The sequence below is a fragment of the Cyanistes caeruleus genome, chromosome 11, assembly GCF_971803275.1.
Source record: "Cyanistes caeruleus chromosome 11, bCyaCae1.hap1.1, whole genome shotgun sequence".
NCBI classification, from domain to species: domain Eukaryota; kingdom Metazoa; phylum Chordata; class Aves; order Passeriformes; family Paridae; genus Cyanistes; species Cyanistes caeruleus.
Window position 1 is genome coordinate 4,834,523 of NC_141711.1, and position 22,792 is coordinate 4,857,314.

General features: G+C 48.5%; 1 protein-coding gene across 6 annotated transcripts in view; it reads left to right on the plus strand.

The window, feature by feature from the left end:
* Nucleotides 1-22,792, plus strand: part of FRMD4B (FERM domain containing 4B) — a 125,679-nt gene that overhangs the window by 43,338 nt on the left and 59,549 nt on the right. The window contains exon 2 of one of the 6 annotated variants that reach the window (XM_086845226.1): nt 1,412-1,523. The exons of 3 other annotated variants lie outside the window; for them this stretch is intronic. Coding sequence is in view for 1 of the 3 variants with exons in the window: in XM_023935137.2 (XP_023790905.1) it covers nt 4,294-4,440 (147 nt within the window). In the remaining 2 variants the exon portion in view is untranslated. Of the gene's footprint in view, nt 1-1,411; nt 1,524-3,930; nt 4,441-12,973; nt 13,136-22,792 lie in introns of those variants that run through there. 2 more of the 6 variants (XM_023935137.2, XM_086845224.1) reach the window with 2 other exon arrangements.

The window sequence follows — 22,792 nt, forward strand, 5'->3', positions numbered from 1 at the left end:
TTCTAACTTGAGCAAAATGGGAAGATTTTCATGCAGATCTGCACAGAGGTTTGTATAGAAAGAAGAAACAGGCCTGGGTGAGGCAGGATGAAGTGGGACTGCAGCTGTTCCCGGTGGGAATTCAGAGGACAATGAGGTTTTTGGGTTCTGGCATGGAGCTCAGTGATGCTGCTCATTGCCCTGAGCACACCCAGGGGTCAGGGCTTGAGGGCTGGAGCCCCTGGAGCTGAGGTAAAAGCAGATGTCAATAGTGGTGTGTGCCATGAAACAGAATTCTCTCTCATAACTTTGTGAGGGCTCTCTGTGGGGTTTTTTTTTGTGTTCCCTGAGCTTTACTGCTCGCTCTACAGAATGGTGCAAGTATTGGCTGCAATCAGGTGTAATCAATATGAGTGCAAATTATGGATTAGTGCATGTTTTAAAGCTCTGGCTAGGACAGGCATCTGCAAGCCTGCAGAATTAGGCATTTTATGCATCAGCACAATAACTCACCTTTTTTTGTGGAAGGTTCAGAGACTGAAAATGATCAAAGCTTTAATTTCATTAGCTACCACCAAGGACTCTGTGTGTGTGTGTGTGTCCTTTCCTGTATGCCTAATCAAAAGTCCTATCTAGGAGCAATACTGAGTTGTAGATTTAAAAGCAGATTGATGCTCTTGTCCTCTGGCCTCACAGGCAGATGAATTCTTTATTCATGTGAACTTCATATGAGCAACTTTGAAAAGAGGAGCAGCAATTCAGATAAGCCTTGTTCCATTAATTTTGGCATAGAAGATAACATGTAAGGAAGCCTGAAAATCCACTTGGGATCATCTTTTCCTATTATGTTGGTAGCAAACCTTTGTTCTTTTTATTATTCATTATTCTGGATCTGCAGTCAATAACGTGAGGAGAGGCATGAGTCTGCCACACATCAAGTTTTCTGTTGCCTTTTAAAGTGACATTCTCCTTAGATCACTGTTGTGTAGGCTTATTCCTTATCAGCAACGAATGCTGTGTTGTTCATATGACTGTACATCAAACAGATCTGCAGTAGCTGTCTCTTGTGCTCCCCTGACAGTGGTACATATCTACAAAGACGTTTTCTGAGAGCTCTCTCTCCCTCCTTCTCCTCACAGAATAGAAATCTGGATGGTACAGCCTTTGGAAACCACCTGGGTATTTATCCTGCTGGCTTTCCCTTGCTGAGTTTTGTTTTCTGTTTTGACTCTTATTTAGGTATTTCAGACTAACCCACATGCAATCAGGTTCTTAGAGTAGAAGTCAATAACAGACTGAGACTGATGTGAATGGATAATTCATCAGCTGCACATAACTCCACCAAAATTATCCTGAATTGCATTTAGCTGCTTTTTTTCATCACAAACTTCCTTTTCTCTTTTTTCTTCTGTGTGTGTTTAACACTATCCAGGTCCAAGGAACAGTGCACTCCTGTACTCGGGTCAGCTGGGAAGGTGAAGTCCAGGTGGAACTTAATTCTTACTTGTTTCATCACCTACTCCATCTGTCAAAGGGATGAAGAGGTTGGTGAAGTTTCTGTTCATGAGACTGGACTTGAAGTCTGTGTGCCCTGAATGAGGGTGGGGAGAGGGTTCTTGCCTTGCCCCAGCCTACCCATGGAGCTGTAACTTTGCTGTAGGAGCAAAAAGCCTGCACAAAGTCATGGGAATATTGATTTGAAAAGCACCTGGGAACACTGAGGAGGCCTGAGTACCTATGGCTCTGCCTTCTGAGATGGAGCATCTGAGGCCATTGCTCAGGCTCAAAGGAGCTTGTGAAGCATAAAGAATAACTGTGCAGAACATGTAAGTGTAAAGATACCATGGATCATAAGAGCAATTGAAAAAAACAAATGTGCAAACAAACCCAAAACTGGAAAAACCTAGCACAAATGTGCTGTGCTCTGTTAAAAAAGAAAATCATCATCCTTATTTTTCAATTTAGTTAGGCAATAGGGGGAAAAAGGCAAAACAAAAAGGCACTGAGGGCAGCAGGCACAGCACAAAACCACGTAAACTTTTCCTAGTGGGTTGGTTGGATTTTCCTGGCACAAGACAGGGCTGTTCCCTGCACTGTTTCTTTAGCTACAAGGGTCCTTTTCTTTTCTTTTAGAAATGGCATTTGAAAACTGGATCTTTTTTTTATCTCTGTGTTTAAATTTGGATATGACTTGACCGCAGTGAACGGATGCCACTGGAGATTTTCCTGGCTGATTCCCCTCCAAAGCAGTGTTTGGGGGGGAATGGCAATTCCCTGCTGCCAAGCCTGGCACTGGTACCAGCTCAGGTTACTGGAATAGCCCCATGGATATTTGTCACCACTCTCTCCCAGTGGAAGAGGGAAACCTTTTGTATTTAGTACCTGTGGATTGCTGTCAAAGTCCTCTGAACACAGTGATGGGCAACACTGGAGGAGGAACACTTCTGTGGCTACAGGCTCTAAGTAATTCCAGGGGATGATAAAACCCTTGGTGTGGGAATGTGGGTGCCAGATTTCAATGTGCAGCCCAAATCTTTGCTTGTCTCTCGTTACAAGAAGCCATATCCTTCTCTGCTTCGGCTCACTTTGTAGCAGCTTCTTATGCATTTGAAATATGGTCCTTGTTTTCCCCATGTGAAAGCAAGACTTGGAGGGACCGAAACTCCCTGGCAACAGCACAGCCAAGGGACACCAGCACCAGGAGGGCCAGGGCTGCTTTCACTCTGTTATGCATGAAAAGGAAGAGGGTGATCACTTGGAGACACAGGTCTAAAGCCTGTCTCAAGCAGGCAGGCAGTCATCTGTCTGCAGAATTACATCACCCAGCCGCCACAGCGTGCGAGCTCCTGCAGCAGGAGCAGGTTGATTAGAGGGAATGAAGTGGGGTTTGTGAACATTTCCCCTGTGCTCTGGGCACGCAGGTGGCTTCCTCCCGTGAGCATCCTTTGGGATGGGCAGGCAGTGCCCTCGGGGAAGCAATGCCATGGGATTTACTCTCCCACCCAGCCTGTGTGCAAGCTCTTCCTGCCCCTTTCCGTTCATTGCACTGCACAAGAGTTTACTTTTATACAGGTCAGCCTTGCTGATGATTTTAGCCAAAAATCTGCCCCTTGAATAGTTTCCTCAACAAGGTGCTGATGGTAGCGTGTTGGGATCCCTGCAGCTTCTGTCCGAAAAAGCTTAGAAAGTGTCAAATCCTCTGGAGAAGGGGGTGTTTAAAAAGATTAATCATGCTCCATCGTCCACCCTCCCTGAGCTTGTAATAGGGAAGAGCACTCAAATGAAAGGTTCGGCTTGGGAGCGTTAACACTTTAAACCCCAGAAGGGCAGGATGCTGTTTAATCTTAAACTGGCTGGAGGCAAGGCTGGAGTCTCTTGTGGGTTATTATTGCAGTGTTTATTTGCTGTGGGCTGTTGTGAAGAGCTCGGCTACAATGCCCAGCTTTGTTTTCCTCATGCATCTGCGTTCATGGAGTTTAAGAGTATAGCAAATCATGTCTTTAGCACGTTTTGGGTGTTCTACCCATATGATGCAACAAGCAGGGATGAAGAGAGGGATGGCTGTTGGTATTTACCACAATCAGAGCTGGAAGAGAATAGTGCATCTATTTCACTGGCACAAGTTGTGTTCAAAGCCAGGCTGGATGGGGCTCTGAGTAACCCGGTCTAGTGGAAGGTGTCCCTGCCCATAGCAGGGGGTTTGGAACAATATGAACTTTAAGGTCTCTTCCAAGCTATTCTGTTTCTGCGGGACTGATTCCCCCTTCCCCCCACCGCTTTCCTCCACTTGCTGGTTCCCAGAAGTGCCTTTTTCAAGCAGGATTTCTACTGTATAATTTGAGCACGGGCTCAGCCGGCAGAGAACGATGACAGCTTTGTTCCCTGTATAGCAGATAATGAGGTGTTGGAGGCAGATAGCGCTGGATTCGTGTGCGGAGCGCCTGCCCAGCTCACTCAAGTGCGCCTTCCCCTCCTTCTGCAGCGTCTGAAAGGGGTTGTTCTCAGGGCATATGGCAAAAGGGTTAAAATTTAATTAGAAAACATAGTGCTAGCTACCGGAGCTTAACGGAGCTTTATATAAGCTGCTAAGGACAAGGCTGCTGTGTGAGCTGCTGGTGGGGCTGAGCTACTGCAGCCGCTGGCTGGGCGTCAGGAGCGGGGCATGCCTGGGAATCTGCCCAGGAAGCGCCGTGAAAGACGAGTTTGTTTTAAGGCTTGACCCTGGCTCCGTGCAGCAGCCCTGCCCGCCGCATAAAGCCGGCCAGCCTCACGCCGGGCGTCTGAGCGAGCCAGGGACGGGGCTTTGAGCTGCTCATGGCCTCGGTGCTGATGTGCGGCGTGGAGGATGTGCTGCTGGGCGGCAGCCGCCTGCTCTGGACCGTGACGGTGGCAGCGCTGTGCCGGCTGCGGGCGTGCCGGCAGGCGCTGCGAGCCTGGTGTGGCCTCCGCGATGTCTACCAGGTAAAAAAAATATATATATATATATAACCCAGCTCTCCGTCACGGCTTTTCCTTGGGACGGCATCCCGGCACCTGGGCCGGCTGCGTGCTCTGCCCCCGGAGCATCGAGGCAGCGCCGGGAAGGCGCTCGGAGGATTCTGAAGCCGGCTCTGGGCTGATCCCGGTGTTGCTTTCAAAGTGCCGGCTCTGTGCCTGAATTCAGGGTTTGGGGGAGATGTTTTATCGGTCGGTCAATCTGTCAGCGTTTTGGCAGGCAGCTGCTGCTCACGAAACAGAGGGAGCCCCTGCGGCTGCTGTCACCATCCTCGGGATCTGGGGATGGAGCTCCGGGAGCTCCTCTCTGCCGGTGGGATGCTCCCATGGGAGAGCCTGGCTGTGGCTTCTGCTGTGTTTGTGCCACTGAACGGTGGCAGCTTGTAACGTGATAGTGCTTTGCATGGCAGAGGGATTGATGCTGGCAGTCCTGGAATGGCAACTGGGGGGTTCCCCTTCGTGCAGGCAGGAAACTCAGCCCTGTACTTGTGATTATTGTGGTCTCCAGTTGCAGCGAGGGTGGTGTCACCCCTTTTCGAGTCTGATTTGCTGGTAGTTACCTATTTCTGTGTATCTCTGTATTTCTGTCTCGCATGTGAACGTGTGCTGTGCGTGCTTGCTCTCAGCCTCACCATGTGTGTTTGCAGGGTGAATATTTCAAAGCAGCTTCTCCCCTCTCCCTGGAGTGTTGCAATACAGGGAATGACACAGCTCGTGGCAAACAGCTCTCCAGGGCCACCAGGATGCAACTTCCATGGGAAAGTCATGCTAGCAGGACATCTGTGCCTGTTTAATCCTAAAGAGATCTGTTAGTATTTCGCTTCAGGGTAAGCTCAAGAGTGGGAGAGCAGCTTTGCAGTGGTAGATGTACAGGTGCTTGAATGTATCACGGGCAGATCATGTATGGAAACACTGTGTGATGTGCCTGACACAGGTGTCACTGTGGGTATGATCCATACATGGATCATGGCTAGTTAGGGAATGCAGGAGTAAAGGCATCATTGCTCTTCCTTGGCTCTTTACTGACCTGTAGGAATGTGGTGGGTTACAGTCCTGACTCTCTTCTTCCTCCCTTAAGTAAAATCCAGCTACATCTGTGCTGTGTGGGTGTTATTTTTAGGGTCCATTCACATAAAGAGCATGCAGTTTAGACTGCCTCCCCTCTCCACTGCATCCCCATGGAGGTAAACCCCATCCCTCCAGGGCTGGAATAAAGGCTGGGTGAGGATCAGCTCTGACAACAGCTGTATTCAGCCTGCTCAGCTGCCATACTCTGATGGCTGGCATGAGGTGAAAAGAGATTCTTTTCAAGACAAAATGTAACCGTATCTCTGGCCAAACTTACTGTATCCTAGTGTGTGTCTTTTCTTTATGAAAAGCATCACTGACAGGTGCCTGTGTCTCAAAGTGGGGATGTGAAAATGGGTGAAAGGAGGAGATGGGTCCTTCTCCATCCTACCAGGCAGATCTTGAGCCAGGGAAGTGGACAGGGAGTGCCCCCTCCCCTCTGCCCACAACTTGTCCTGCTGGGGACATGCAGGGACCTGTTGCTCCCCACTTGATGCTCTGAGAGTCTTCCCTGGGAGGTGAAACCTGGCAGGAGCAAAGCAACTCTCACATTTTAACATCAGGAATTTGCTGCTGGTAGTTTGGGGTGTATTAAAGTGAGGTGGCTGAAAGAATGCCCTGCAGCTCTTCCTTGTTGGGTTGTGTAACACTTGGCTTTTTGTGCTGAAGTCTTGGCTCTCAGCTGCTGAAACCTCTGGCTGAGTCCAGTGAGTGCAGGACTGAGCACACAGCATTAAATATCCCCCAACTGCTCAGATACCAGAGCCCTGCAACAGCCTGAATCAGACTGCTTTTCTTAATTTTTTAAGCACTTCAAGCTATGGAAACAACTAGAGGCAGTGGCTGGGTGACCCTTGCATACAGGGGGGAACTTTGAGCCACCCTGGGTTACGTTTCTTCACCTCAGGCTCAGTGGAGCAACACAGGAGCAGCACGAGCAGTGCAGAGCACTCCATGGGGTTGTTTCTCTGAGGAAGTGGATGTTGCAGTGTCTGTGGGACAGGATTCTAATCTTGGATGTGAGATTTTGTGTCCCATCGTTACCACAGATCCTGCATTCTCTTGAGCAAATTGTTTTCCTCTGTTCTTTGTAAAAAGGGTATGGCAGCACTCCTACTTTCCAGGGATGCTGTTTGTCCTCAGATTTTTCCCCAGAAGCCCTGTAGTTATTGCAGCCACACGAAGACACCTTTTTTCCCTGTATTCTTATTAAAATGGACTCCTGAGCAGGTGCTTTGTGTGTCTGAGCAGGGTCCCCACCTGTGTTTGAGAGCTGGCAGGTGCAGAGGTGGTCACGGGGCAGCGCTGGCTGGCAGGGCAGGCTCAAATCCTCTCTGCCAGCATAAAGCCCTTACCTGCCTTAGCAGCTTTAAGCACAGCTAAAACCCACCCCAACATACACAAACCAGCCTTTGTCAGTCACCTTCTCCTTAGTGTTTCTGGCATGTCTGTGTGGGAAACCTTTCACCTGTTGTTTCACCTGGTCGCTGGCATAGGGGCTTCATCCCCAGCCCAGGCACTTCCCCAAGCTGATCCTTGCTCCAGGATGCTTCCCATCATCTGTCCCACCTGCCAGAAGAGAGGGGATGTCCTACTTGCCCAGAGCTCGTTCATCTGGGGGAGGTTATGGGGCAAAGCACTGCTGGGGTGTCCCATTTCACTCTGAAATAACCCCTGAACCCTCCCGAGGGGAGGGGAGGGTGTGGGCTGATTCTCTGGGCCCTTGGCTTGTACAGGGAACATTGTCTTGTCCGTGGCAGGGAGTGTTTAAAGCCTGTCCTAGAAATAACAGATTTGCAGAGACAGCTGATAGAAAAGCTGGCACAGGTCTTCTTTCTAACAGCAGCAAGTTGGTATAAGTTATTGGGGCTTTTAGGGCTTGGAAAATTCCTGGATGAGAATTTGGCATAGAAGCCTTCACTCAAGGGTTCCCATTTCCTACCAGAGAAGGGAGTGAAGGCTGTATTTTGTTGTGGAGCTCTGGCACATAGTTCTGTGGCTTTGGGGGGTCTTCCCAGAGCCCCTCCTGATGCCTGAGATGGGACAACATGGCATTTCTAGGTGTCCTGATACCATTCCCAAAGAAATCTTTCTGTAGGACGCTCCACATGCTGGTTTTATAGGACACCTGTCTTAGATTTAATTATAGGGCAGTAAAGCAAAGTGAAATTTTTATATAAATGAGGTTAATAAGCAGCTGCAAAGCCAAAAACTTTTACCTGTGTTACCACTGGCCTGGTTTTCACTGGGGGAGTGACATGAAGCTTTCCTCTTAGATAGCAATGCTAGTTGCCACCAGTACATCCCACAACACAGTGATTCCTCAGCATGGTTAAGCAGGATCCAGAAAAGGCATCAAAGCCTATTTAATGATGCAGCTAACTCTTATCAGTTAAAAAATGGTCACGTTTAGGGTCAAGGTTAAATGTGTGTCAGTCAATCTGCTCTATGCAAAGTGGTAAAGAAATTGGGAAGACTGTTCCCCAGCTCCCTGCAGAACACAGTGGCATGTTGTGATTGATCTGCTGGATGTACAGCCAGATATGGGAGCATCTCTGTGGTGAAGCAGTTTAGGAGTAACTGAAATTACCAATTGCACTGGTAATTAGCTGATAAATTATGGCCTAAAAGTGTAAACTTTTCATATGGGTCTTTTGGACAAAGTGCTTTTTAACCTGAAAGGTCATTTCCTCTGTATGAAGTGACAAGATTTTGCTGATGCAGCACAGTAAATCAGCTTTGTCCGTGTGTCTGGCCCATGGTACCTGGGGTGGAGGGGCAGGAGAGGAAGTGGCCGACTTCTGTTTCCTCCAGTGCTAACGTAGTTGGTTTGGATAGTGAGCACCATGCTTCCTCTGCTGCCACACCTTAGCTTTGCATTATGAAAAATGCTGACAACAGATTGAGATGCCTTTTTTCCTTCTCCTTTCACAATGATGAAAGGCGGTGCTGGACTGCTGAGGGAGAGCACAAAGCTGGGGCTGCGCTCTCAGGGCACAACTTTGTTCCACACCAGACAGACCCCAGGAGTGACATTCAGCAGAAGCATCTCAGGTGTTCCTACAGGTCAGGGCTTTTCAAAGGGAGCTTGAAAACCTTTTTAGAGGACACTGAATATGTGTCTGTGTTCCTTCAAAGATTTAAACTCGTGCTCTGGGGATTACAGGTTACCCTGGAAGAGCTTTGCTCCAGCTGCTTTCATCCAGCTGTTTTTCTTTTGGGAGGGATCTGATCTAATTCAGTGATGCTGCTCATATGTCACCTGCAGAGCTTTGACACTGCTGAATCTCCCATCATGTCCTAACCTGGCACATGGAGGTGTCCCCATGGCTGGGACTTTTGGGGAGCCTTTAGGAGGGCTGAGAACCAGCTCTGGGCACTGCCTCCTGACAGCTTAGAGTTAAACTTGGCTCTGCACACTTCCAACAGCAGCTTTCCAGAGCTCTCTGCCAGATACATTTCCATCTGAGCTCATGATATAGCATTTTCTGTTTGAGAGAGTTTATTCAAACAAAAATATGATTTTTTTAAAAAAATTTTTTTTTTTTTTTTTTTAATGGATTCTCTCTCTTCCCTCACTGACAAACTTCACAACCAGACTGTGAACTTCATCTCATTTCCTTCGGGGTGTCACAGTGACAGTTTCAAACAGTGCCTTCTATTCACAAACCACTTGGGCCTGTATAAATATTTTTCCTCTTCGATGTGACGCAGCTCACAAAATACGTTAGATTTCGAATGTCGCTGGCACCACTTCTCAGAGGCAGAAAGTCCCGTACAAAGGTATCACTGTATGAGCTTGCCTGGATAAATCTCCATTCTGGCCTCTGCAGAGAGGCTGGCCAGCTTGCTCTGACTGGACACAAACTGTGTGAAAAGGTAAATTAAAAGTGTTTCAGGCACGTGCTGGTTTTTCCTGGCTTCACTTTTGTCCTTCTGAGTGTTTGTGTCTCCCTGTCACCCCTTCTGCTGGCATTGTCACTGCAGCGCTTTGTGATCTCGGATGGACTGTCCGTGTGCTTAAAATAACACTGTGCTATCTTTGTCCCCTCATTTTCTGAAAATCAGGCCACCCCTTGTACAGTCTGCATTGCTCTTAAAACCTCTGAGTCATAATTAGTGATTAGTAATTCTGCTAATCTTCTGTACAGATGGAGGCCAGTTCATTCTCAGAGACTGCAAAGAGGATAAAGCTATCAGTGCTGGAATATATTAGCTTAAATACCCTCCCACACACAAATACACATGTATACACTTTTCCCCACTAATTGATCTGTCATTCATTTAAATGTGCATCAGTGGTGTGTTGGGGAAGATGATGGGGAGAATAAGTTTGATCCAAAAGCTGAGAAGAGCTTGAAAGTGCTGGATTTAGCCACTAAAAGTAATCTTTTCTAGTCCTAGCAGTGCTAGGATTAAGACTGTGATGTTTCTGTTGCTTTTCCAGCTGATGTGGGGCAGGTGCCTGGGGATGGGTGCCCCAGTGTGCATCTCCCTGCTGGCCATCAGGCACAGGAGTGTGGTGCCAGCAGGGCTGGGAATGGGGCTGGAGAAGTCACTGCACGTCCACCCATGGCACTGCTGGTGGTGTGCTGGGTCCTGAGCAGCCTGGCTTTACCTTTGGCTGGTTTCTAGGCAGGGAGATGTGGGCTGGGCAGAGGGTGTGAGGTTTGGAGCAGGGTGCTGTTTGTTAAGCCCTGGTGAAAGTGGCAGTAATTCCTCTCTCATATCAAGCTCAGTGCATCTGTTCACCTTGCTGGGGGGGCTGGGGTGTGCTGCATTCCCTGTAGGGTCACCCTTCAGTGGAGGGTGATGGCTCTGGGGGGGCTGGGGTGTGCTGCATTCCCTGTAGGGTCACCCTTCAGTGGAGGGTGATGGCTCTGGGGGGGCTGGGGTGTGCTGCATTCCCTGTAGGGTCACCCTTCAGTGGAGGGTGATGGCTCTGGGGGGGCTGGGGTGTGCTGCATTCCCTGTAGGGTCACCCTTCAGTGGAGGGCTGTGGCACTGCTGTCCCCAAACTCAGCTCATTTGTGCCTCAGAGTTGCAGAGATTTCCCTCTGCTCAGCTCCCAACAGCTTCCTACCTCTTACAGGTGTGCTGTGTTTCTTTCAAACTTTCAAACTCAGTTTGAAAAGAAATTTTTCCCAATTAAAAAAAGTTCCCTGTACAGCTGAATTATGCAGCCCTGGTTTATGTTTGTTTGGAAGCCACGGATCCTCGGAGGAGCCGTGCTCTCCCTCCTCCAGCTATTCCTGTCCTTGTGGTTATCCCAGCAGGGCAGAAGCTGGCACCACCCAGGTAACCTTCACGTCATTTCTCTAAGGAAACATGACTCACTGTCTATTTTCCATCTTATTTCTGGGGCTTTGGAGTCTGTTTTGGAGACCAGTGCAAGTTTGTTGCTCTGAAATCCTCTCCCAAAATTGTCTTGCTGCCACCTCTTAGGTTGCTGGTGCAGTCTGGAGCAGCTGGCTGGACCTGACCTGGCACCCTCCTGCCTGATGTGGGGCCAGCTTATGGGTTTTTCATGAAACCTGTGATATTGAGCACAGAGTGGAAAGCTTTTGTAGTCTCATGACTATGAGAATGTTGGCTTTTACAAAATAACTCTGGGAAAAAAAGACAACTCTTTGTCTGCAGCTATTTAAGGGGTGGTTATTTGATCAAAGCTGGTTCTTTTGAATTAAACAAGGAGGGTGAGACTCCTGTGGCACCTCACTGCATCCTGGGTGTCTGGGGTAGCTGCCCTCTGGAGGTGTCTGCACTGATGGTTATTTGGGGAGGTGAGGGGAGCAGGGCTGACTCACCCTGTGATGGGTGGACCAGGCAGTGCTGCTTCTCTCCCCAGCACTGTTGGGAAGGCTCTGTCTTTACACAGTGCTCTGCAGCTTCATGGAACCTCTTGTTGGCCTCAAACACTTGTCACAGAGCCTCCTATTTGGGGGACTTCAGCTGGGCCAAGGGGCCTCAGGACCTCTGAGAAGAGGGAGCCACATCTATGAGGTGTTGCTGTCAAACAGCAACTGTTTGACCTGTTTTCATTCTGGGAAAAGCAAGTTAGTTTGCTCCAGGTGTTGAACTTATTTTTATTTATTTTTTTTTTCTATTAAAATAGATCCCTGGATTTTAAAAGCTGGGTAGGGAGAGTCTTCACATTTTGTCCTCTATGTGTATAGTGACTGCTCAGTTGAGAGCATAAGTAACTGAGTAAGAGCATTTAGAGTTTTGAAGTAACTGCAGGTGTAAATTTGAGACCTTGTGCCTCTTGTGTACCTGCCTGAAGGTCAGGTTGGAACTCTGGAACTTGCAGCCTCCTGGATTTGGGTGCACAGTTCTTCGTTGTTGTGGTTTTTTCATTTTCAGTGAGAGCAGTGTCCGTTGTTTGAGTTTTCTTTGAGGAGAGCAGTTTCTGTGCCTGTGTGATTTCTTTGAGAGCAGTTTCTGTGCCTGTGTGATTTCTTTGAGAGCAGTTTCTGTGTGACACCTGTGCTCTGCTTGGCACAGTTACACAGTTTGTGCTGCTGTGTCAGAGCTGGGGGCGTGTGAAGCCTCGTGGGTTGATGTGCCAGGGGGGAAGGAGTCAGGGACTGAAAGCAGAGCTGGGTGTTTTGCACACAGAGCAACCTGCAAAGGAGCAGCAGAACAGCAGGTACATGATTTACTCCCCTGCCAGCAGCAAAGTGCACTCCTGTAGAGCAGGAGCAAGTTGAGATTGATGGCCAAGGATGTGACCTGTGTCCACACACTCATCTCCCTCCCCAGAGTGCAGCACCACACCAGAGCAGCAGAGCTGTGCTTTGGGAAGCAGTTTGGGCACCCAGTGAGTGCAGTGCTGTCCCTGGGGTGTCTCTTGCAGGGAGGGGCAGTGGAGATGTGAGTTTGTGAATGTGCTGAGCAGACCAGCTCTGGTTATCTCTGGTCCTCTAGCCCTTCAGATGGGCTGGTCCCTGCTGCCACAGGGCTCAGCCTTGCTCCAAGGGGTTCAGGCTGGGGATGGCTTGAAGTTTTAGTGCTGTGCCAGGTTTTTACACAGCAGCCCCTCCTGTCCTGTGGTAGGAGTGTGGGGTGGAGGAGCTGGGAGGGCTGATGGCAGCTCCCAGCGAGCACAGAGCTGCCAGCATGGGGGTCCTCAGCCACTGCTGTGACACAGGGATCGTGGCCCCACACCAGTGTCTCACTGCCCCAGGACTGGCACCTATGCTATGCCTTTGGTCACCAACTGCTGGGTTTTAATTTGGTTTTGTTTTATAATAAAGGGGTTAATATCACAGGGGGAAAAAAAAACCCACAAAAAAACCAACCAAAAACCAGCCCACAATTGTAATGCTTTCCCATTTTTAACAATCCCTTTTCAACCCCTTGTGTCCCCTGACTCACTCTGGAAGGGCTTTTGTTTCTGAATGTGTAATCAAAGCAGCAAAAAGTGAAGGTCACTTCCTTCAGATTATATGGCAACGGAAGAAGTCCGGGAGCGTGTCTCCCTTCTTCCCCCAGCTCAAAAGTACAGAAAACATGAAGGCTTAGTGCATGCACGTTGGGAGTACTTCTTGGGTTTCTCAAGTCCATTTCAACCAGCAGGGTGTCTGATGTGGAGGTAAGAGGCTGTATTTTAATTTCTGATGCTTAGCAGTGGCAGATAATGTTATTTATTTAGTGCTCTTGCAGTGTGTCCTGAGTTAAACATTGTGCAGAGCTCAGAACTGTGAGCCCCAGAGAGCCAGAAAGCAGCACAGAGTGAAGAAAGTTTGGGATGGTGTGGGCTGAAACCTTTCTGCTTGCTCTTCTCTTTGCCTTGAAGGATCAGTCCATAAAAATTTCTTTGCATCTTTTGCACTCCATTGAGGAGATAAGGGGCTGTTTGTTTATCCCAGCATTTACAGCTGCATTTTCCTGCCTTTGTTGTAAATGCTGCCTTGGCTCCTTTAGCAAAGGGCTAAATCCAAGCTGGGTTCTGGTAACTTTGCTGCAGCTGGAGCAAAGATCTCTAACTTCTGGTTAGAGAGAAAACCTCTTTGCAGAGATTACCCTTTTGGGCTGCCCTGAGATATGATTTAACCCGAACAAAGCGCAGATTCATGAGTCCTGAGAAAAGGCGTTCGGCGCCTGGTACAGTAACTCCTTTCAGCATGCAACTATTAAATATCTCCTCATCAGGTCCCCTCCCCTCTCACCCCCCAAAAAACCCTTGTGAAGAGGTGGCCTGGAGATGCAGCAGTGCACACAGAGCTGCTGAGAAAGAAGCCTTTGATCCAAAGCACTTGTTTAGCTTTAAAAGAGAAATGTGGAACCATCTGGATCAGCCCCCCTGAGTGCCTGGCAAGGTGCTGGCACTGGGAATGTTGGCTCCTCGCCTCCACAGAAACGCTGCTCGCTGCCTGCTCCAGCCCATACCCACTGCTGTGACTCCTCTTGGTTTATTTATTTGCTCTCTGCAATTTTTTTAAGAGTTGCAGATATTTAAAGGACTTGTGCTTTAGCCTTTTTTTTTAAATTGTTTTTCATCTCCTTCTTACCTGATGTCTGCCCAAGGCTGGCATCTGGATTTCCTGAGGGGCTGTTGCCAAGCATGAGTGGCTGGAAAAGTCCAGAGATGTATGCTGGGTGCAGGGACCTGGATGGGACAGGAGAAGAAGAGATTCAAAATGACTTTAGGAGATGAGATGCTGCCTGGAGGGGATGGCAATTATTTGGTCAGGGCTTGCTCTGCCTGTATCTCCTGCTTTGGGAGCCCTCCCTCAAAAACCCAACTCGGGGTTGAGCAGGGTGGAGGGGACAGAGGAGCATCCTGTGAAAAGCCATCAGAAATGGGGGAGATTTTCAGGGCTGGGGAGATGCAAAAAGGCACCAAGGGCAGGGTGTGGATCTCCAGAGTTGTGAAACTACTCTTCTATAAAGGTATTTTTTCATCTTCTGCAACTATTCCTGTAACAGGGAACGCTGAGTTTGTTCAAGTGGGTCAGGGATGGCTTCTGGGGCGAGATAAAAACACAGGAAAAGTTACCAGAAGCTCTGCACGGAATAAACCCTGAGATTGGTGTTGTAGAGACTTAGGCAAAGAAGCTGGAGCTTAACTGCTTTGCCTCCTGGCTGGGGAGCAAAGGTCAGGACAGGTCACAGGAGGGCAGGTGGCCAGTCCTGCCCCACTGTGGCACTGCTTATTCAGGGACAGAGGATGCTGCTGCCTCCAGGCAGTGCCCCTTCACGGGCAGCACTGCATTTGTTCTGTCAGGTTGCATCAGGAAAGCACTCTGATCCTGCAGGATTCCTTTTTCCCCTAAATTCCCAGGAGGTTGCCCTGGAACAAGCCACCACCATGGGCTGTGTGCAGTAATGACCTGCCTGCAGAGTCTCAGCACTGCTGGTGATAAGCGTGTCTCCTGCAGACACAAATTTACTGGCTGTGTGCTGCCAAGGAAAGCAGATGTTGGATTTCATTGACTTGATATTTCTGGCAGATTTGTACTGATTGTTTCCTATTAATTTTCCAGATAGGTGTTTGTTTTTTTAAATAGCATTAGCTGTAAATTGCCTGCCCATTCTTCTCTTATTGTTTTAAACACACTGCAGAGTGGCAGGAATGGTACATCAGCACTCGTGGAATGGCATGACCTGTTTGAGAAACACTTCAGTTTTCATCTTGAGACACCTTTGAGGAGAATAGTCGTGCAATAAGGGTGCTGATCCTTCAAGAGGGTAGCTAACCTCCCCCCCTCTGTCAGAGGGACTCAGCATTTGTGATAATTTGCCAGGAGAAGTGACATGCTGGCTGGGTGCTGCTTGGCAGCTGCAAGTCTGGGGCCAGACTTTAGCATCAGTCCTTCCCCCTGCCTCCTGCAATGGGGCTGGTGCTGCCTGAGCACTCGGGTGCTCTCATCCCTGTGCTGGTGCCCAGTGAGCAACCCCTGCACCCCCATGTGCAATGGAGCAAAGGCAAGTCCAGGGAGAGCCATGGGTAGCATCAGGAAAGGCAGCCACACTGCAGGATTTCCTCATGGGGGGGAGAGGGGTGAGCTCTTCACATTGCACACTCCTGGTAGGGAGCAAGAAGCTGCAGTTCTGCTGCTTGTGTTTGGCTCTTGGCAAAGGGTTTTACTCCTGGCTGGATTACTGGATTTAGGATTTTGAGGAAGATTCAGTTAAATTGTTTCCTGGATTTCAATTTATCGCTGTTCTTCGGTTTTGTTCAGTGTTTGGGGGTCTTATTACAGTGTGCACCTCATTATTTCAGAGAATTCTGGGAGAGGAGGATGAGATTTAGAGCCCCATGCCCTGCTCTGGTGAGTGGGATCTTTCTAATGACCCCAAGAGGTTGTGCCTGTCTCCTGTAGAAGCCATCAACAGAGTGAATGAAAGAGTCCTTTAGATCTGCCATCCCCTGCAATGAGAAATAATAGAATAAATGGGGAAAAGGAGGGTTGCATGGAAAATCTGTTGGCACGTGGCCCTGCAAAGCCACAGTGCCTGCAGTGAGGGAGAGAGCACTTGGGCTGTTCCTGTGCCAGACTTTTTCACTGCCTCAGCTGGTGGGGCTTACATGAAAGTCAGTTGATGCTCTGCAGGAGCCAGTTTTTTCATCCTATCTCCAGCTCACATGGCTATTTTAGGAAGGTGCCATGCAACCCAGGCAGCCCCTCAGCCCCCTGTTCCAGGCACTGTGTTTTATCTCCAGCTCATTGCCAAACTTCAGCAGAGCCAACATTTCCATGTAGAGCATCATCAAAGGGGCATCAAAGCGCAAAGCTTGCACTTTTCTCCAGCCTGTCTCATCTTAAAACGTTATTTCACTGTGTGTCATTCAGTTATGGCTTTAAGTGTCCCTGCCTGGCTGGTCCTGAGAAAGAGAATACCCTGAGGTCTGCACAGTCCCTGCAGGGGCTGTGGGTAAACATCTCATGGATGCAGGGCCAAAGTGGCCTCTGCAGCCTTTGGGAGAGGTGTCTTGGAGTCACCTGGTTGGTCCTGCAGGGTGGTTTGCCAGAGCACAAAGGATGAAAGATGTAGCCAGCCCCAGTGGAGCATCACTGGCTGTTTAACTTTAAGCAGATACTGGCTTCTGTTAAAGGTTAATAGTGAGATAACAAATGATTTAAGGCAAAAAACCCTGACCCTGTTAAAATTAATGGCAAAATTAATTGACTACACTGGAGACAGGACTTCAGCCAAAGGCTTCTTTATGACTTGAAGATTAGGAAGGAGAGGCAGTATGTCTGGAGACATGGTCTGCCCCCATAAAGCTGGAGGGAGCTCTGCCACTGCCCTCTAAGGGATCACTGCAGGTTTATTGTGCCTGTGGGAGCCAGACTGTGGTGTCATGGCAGGAACCCACAGGCTGTCCTGCCTGGTGTGAGCAGAGACTGCGGAAACACCAGTTTTTGGGCCCAGAGCTGACCCACTGGGCATTGCAGGAGGTGTCAGTGAGCCCAGAGGGGAGGGCACTGCACTGCTCTGTGGAAAAGGAGCTGGTGGAGAGGCACTCAGTGGGCTGGGATGTGGCAGTGGGTTGGGGCAATGCTTCCCTTCCTCAGATCTTCACTTGTGGGAGAGTGGAGCATTTCCAGTCCTCATCCATCAGTTTCACCCCAAGCACCTCCCACCACAGGACACAGAGTGATGGCACCTACACTGCTCAGGGCAGACCTGTGGGTTGCAGACAGGCTCCCCAGAATGTGCATCATGGTGTTTCTGGAGATCTGCACATGCTGTTTAAAAAGCTTCCACAGCACTGCTGGTATAGGCCCAAACTTCTGTCTGTTATTTTCCTGCTTATTCCTCAAATTTCTGAGTGACTCCAAGTGCTGGAACATGATGAAGCTTTGCTCTCCCAACAGACACACCAGGAAACTCTGAGGTCATTTAAACCATTATAACTTTTTCCCTCTTCCCCCCAGCTGCATGCAGGCCCCTTCCTTCCAGAAGGACAGGCAAAGGCTTTTATTTTCCTGAGATGTGCCTGGTTAGGGCAGCTCCTTATTGCAAGACATTCTTGCATGTGATTTCACATTTTGATCAGGCTGTGCACGTTCAGGGGCCAGACATAAGCTGGCTGGTTGTACCAAAGTCAATGAAGCAGTGCTGATCTGAGGCAGCTGAGGAGCTGATCCTAAATGCCTTCAGAAGCAAAGGAAAAAACCCACCTAAATGCCAATGAAAACCTGAAGTCTAGAGGCTTCAGTATTAAGCTTTGAAATCTCTGTCAGGCTTAAGAGTTACAGAAGAGAGGTTTGGATAAAAAAAAAACAGTCTTTATAAGAAATTATCGGTGATGCTTTAATGGGTGTTTAAGTGCAGCTCAGGTAGGGATTTGGAGGTGAAATCCTTTGAAGATTCCAGGCTTGTGCACCTGGAAAACAGCTCTGCTGCCTGTGAGTCGCTGCCAAAAGCAGGATGGAAGCATTTTGGGATGGCCTCATGGCACAGGCGTGTGGAGTCAGTGTGCAAAGGGACAGCAGCGCCTTCTCAGAGAGGGAATTTTGCTCTTTGGCTTTTTGTTATCTGTGTTATTTTCTTCAGTGCTCTGCCTGAGCCACTGTGGTGTGCCTGTTCCAGGAATAAATGAGCCAGTTTTTATAATCTATAATGGTGTACCACAGTCCAATTCCTCGCCTCTCAAACTGCAGGTTTAAGGCTGTGTGCTGGCCATTTATGTAGTAAAAATGGTTCCCCTTTCTCCCTCATCACTGGGTGCATCAGCACAGGTACTGCCTATAAAATATCTTTTGGAGCTATTCATCTGCCAGTGAAGTTTAATTTCACGTGGTTACCTTGCCAGTAGCTCATGGAAATAATGTGCAGAGGAGTAAATCCCTGGTGTCCCTGATGTTTCCAGGAGCACCCTGAACAAAATGTTTTGTCTTGGGAGGAAGGAAAGAGGAGAACTGGGGGAAGAGGTTTGCTCCTTCCAAAAGACTTCTCATGGAATTCAGGGTATTAAAGGTGCAAAGCCTCACTGGACGTGAGTGGGGGTGGTTTTGAAGCTTCTGCTGGTGAGTATTTAGGTGGCTGCAGGACCCTGGGCAGGTTGCCCTCGTTCAGGGGTGCAGTGTGTGCAGGCTGCTGAGCCCAGACCGTGGCACATCCCCAGGGAGAACAGCTGGGATGCAGGCACAGGGCTCCGAGCCTCTCACTGGCAGACACAGCTCCCAGTTTTGTCTTCATTACGTGCAGCTTACGTGTAATCCTCTCTTCTCTGGCCAGAGAGTTTTTAGGGTTTGGGTTTTGTTGTTTGGTTTGGGGTTTTTGGGTTTTTTTGGCTTTCTCTAGACATTAAAAAAAAAAAATGCTCAAAAATAGAAGTCAGTGGCAGATAGGCCAAGTGACTTCTTTGTAACTTGCCCAGTTCTGGGAGGGAGAAATCTGACCTAGAAGGGAATACAACACTTTGGGGTTTGCTCCTGACCCAGACCCTTCATGATTCTCCATTCCTAAGCTTCCCTTCAGGAGATGTGTTATTCTGACAGCTTTTTTTTTTTTTTTTTGGCTTAAGGGTTTAGGTTTTTTTTTGAGATTTCCTGTTTACACCCTGTCTAATTACTCTTTTCTTTTTCTTATTTTTTCCCTAACGGGATGACACACATGGATGTCTAAAAATATTGCATGTAACAACCAGCTTTGCATAGGGAGGATGTTTCTGTCCAAGAGAAATAGCATAAATATCCTGCATGTGCTTTTTTTCCCCAAATAAACATTCAGGCTCAGGATATTGTAGGGAATTGGGCTAAGTAGCCAAGAAGTAGGTTTTTTTCTTCTGCCTTGCTGATTTTCTTTTTAAGGGATGGATGTTTTGGAAAATCTGCTTTGATGATTTTAGGTGGAGAATTTGTCATATTTTTTTTTTTGTGACAAAAAAGGGAGGACAAAATGTTGTTTCCTCTCAGCTAATGAAACCTTGATGATTATGCTAATTTTCTATGTAGAGTTACGATCTCACCATATGCTTTAATTTCCACACATGGATATTCTGAGAATTGTTTGTTTCCCTTCATTATCTGCCTTTTTTACTGAAGATTTGGTTGAATCAGATTCTTGCTGACTGCCTGTAAATTAGGAGAGCTGCAGTATTTTGAAATAACTGTATTTCTGCAGTGGAAAGTGTTTATCTCCTTTCAGTCCCCTCAGTTTTTGAGGTTTTGCTGCTTACTTGTGTACAGAGAATACAAGTGACTTTGGGATGCTGGATTTTTATTGTTTCCCAGTCTCTCGGCATGGTTTTGCCAAAAATAGGGCTGTGTAATGTCTCTCTCCTAATTTCCTATTGGGAATGAGATGAGACACCGAGCTGCTTCGTGAATTTTATGCTGCTACTTCTTTTACTGGGTAATAGCTTAAATATTAGCAGGCTTTTCAAAAGTAACTGCTAAGGCAACCAATTTGGGGGCATGTTGAAGAAATTGTTCATTTATGCAGACAATGCCAAATCAATGAGAATAAGCTGAAAACAGATGTGTGTGTGTATAAATATCTCAAGACTGTTCACACTGGCTCTTGACTGAGCCAGACAGCTGTGCTCATCTCGTGATGGATTGGTCCAACACACAGAAAATCAATTATATTGTTCAGATTAGCAGGGCATCCTGAATTAAAGATGAAAGAAAATGTCTCAGCGAGGGCTGCAGGGCTTTGGGTCTTTGAGGAGCCTGGTGCCCTGGGAGCTGGGGCACAGCACAAGTCCCTTCCCACAGCCCAAGGAAACAAACCTGCAAGTGGATTTGCTGATAATGAATCACATCAATGTCATTGGGGGAGTTAAAAAGGAGTCCTTTGCTGCTCTGGCTCCAGGAGCTCAGAGTCTCCAGTTGCTGAGCTGGAAGCATCTTTCCCTCTCCAAAATCCATTGATGAAGGTGATGGAAGCCTCTTTATGAAGCTCTCCAGCTTTATCCAGAATCCTCATCCAGCAAAAGGATGGGACCAGATTGTCGGTACCTGTGAGAGTGCTGGAGCATTGCTGTGGCATTGCTGGGCCCACACAGGGCTGGTGGAAGGGGATTGGCACTCCAAAGCTTGTGAGGTGAGCCTTTGGTTCCATCTCCTGTACAGAAAAGGCTTGTGAAAGGTGAGTGTTGCCTTGTACTTCAGAGGCCTGTCTGCACAGGGAGACAGCTGGATGTGAGCAGAGTTGTCTCCTGGAAATGACCTCTCTGGTGGGCGACATTCCTGATGTAGGATGGGCTTGTGTTTCCCTGTGATATTAATTTGGAGTGATTTTCTTCTGATTGTAAGAAGAGGGTGAGCCAAGTGCTCTCTGCCCCATCAGGAGCAGAGAATGGGAATCAGGAATGGGGTGTGGATGCTTGGAGTGAGCTCCTGCACAGCTGCAGGAACCAGGGTGCTGGTGGCTGAAGCTTTGGGTGTGCAGGAGGAGGAGAAGGGCTCGGACTGTCGGGGTTAACACAGCTTTGTTTGGAGATTGGAGCCTACAGATGCAAAGCTGACGGTCACACCAGCAGATTTGTGTTCCTTGAGCAGGCTGTGGTGCCAGGCAGTGAGTATCCCTGTGCTTCATCCTGGGTGGAGAAGGTGTCTGAGCAGGAATGTAGCCCTCAGGTGTTCAGTAATGGGCTGGGGGAGGGCAGGGAGGTGCAAGCAGCTCCTCTTGGAGCTACAGCCACAGGCATTTCACGGCTCTGGACATTGCTGTCCTGTAGCTTTGTCCATGAAGTGTTCCTGGGGTGGCACGAGCCCGTGGCCACAGAGCTCTGGGGACTCAGGTGGGAGCTGCCAGGTTTGTCACAGCAGAGGCATTTCCTGGTGCTTTGTCACTGGGCACCTTGGCATCTTCTGCAACTCTGGGAAGTGGATGTGTGATTTCTGAGACAAGATTCCTGACGTCTCAGGGTTTAAATGTCCATATCTGTATTTTTAAATGAGACTTCTAAGCTGTTTCCTTATGTTGTCTCATCAATAAAATCAGGGATAATTATATCTTGCCTATCTTCAGGGGTGTCATGAGGTTTGTTTACTTTTGAGGTGCTTTGCAGTTACCTTGGATAGCTGAATTGAAGCACGGATGATGCTTGGTATTTCTTTTATGTTTTAATCCTTCCAGATACCTTTCTTTCTTCTCAGCACGAGGCTTTGTGGATGTGTTTGCTACAACAGAAACCTTTTTTACTTAACAACAGACAACCGAGGCAATTAAAACAGTCAGGAGTGATTGATGTGATTTCACTGGGTGAAAACTAAAGCAGCTCACAATTAAATAATGGCAACCCTCGTGCTATCTCAGAGCAACAGATGGGGAATGATTTAAAAACACTATTGGGTTCGACACTTGGCAACGGGGGCAGATTGGTAACTGTGCCAGAGCCAGAAATATGCTCCACCTTGAAGAGTGTGCTGATTAGATGATTAATTGATGGTAATGGGCGACTCAGTTATGATCCTGCCATGGCAGCCCTTCAGCTCTTGGGAACAAATGGACCTGGGAGTGGATTATAATGGATTTAAGGGCTCTGGGTACTGTGTTTGGGCAGCAGATAAATCTCAGGGAGCGTGCTGCAAGCTGGAGTTGCGGTGGTGCAGCTTTGCTTCCAGAACCCGAGGGATGAAGTGCTGGAAGATGTCCCTTGCAGGGAGTGCAGGGCAGGGGGTGATGCTGTGCAGGGGATGCAGGGGTGGGATCGCTGCTGTCTCTGGCTGGAGCAGCCTTGAGCTCTGACCTGCTGCGAGCACCATGTGCCGCTCCTCACCTGGCACTTTGTACAAATTCATGTTTGTAGCAGAAAGACAAAGGGAAAGGAAGGGATTTCTTCACTCCAGACTGTCTCTGCAAGCGCTCCCTGTACCAGTATTGCTGTTTGGTGGGCGATGTGATGCTCAGCAGTGCCAGAAGTTGCTGGTGTTTGGGCACAGATGCTGCAGCCCAGTTTTCCCGGCCGCTACAGGGAGTTGTGCCTGGAGATGTGCATCTCTGACCTGCTTGTGGAGCTCCTCGGGAGGGCACTCCCTCTCTGCTTCTGGTCCAAATGAGCTGAATTAGCTGCAACAATGAAGCTTTGTTGGTTTGGGTGCTGGGGGCAGAAGGGCTGGCTGTGTCTCGCAGCCCTCGCTGTGCAAACGGGGGCAGAGCTGGGAGGTCTCTGCGGTGGTACTGGAATCACATATAAATTGTGTTTATTTTGAAGTCTCTGCAAGGTTTGGGTGCGCAGCATGCACAGGGACAGGAGGTGATGAGAGCTGCTGATGGCACTACAGCTCAGCCCTGTCCTTGTCCCTATTCCTGCAGAGCCAGAGGGATGTGAAAGGAGAAACCA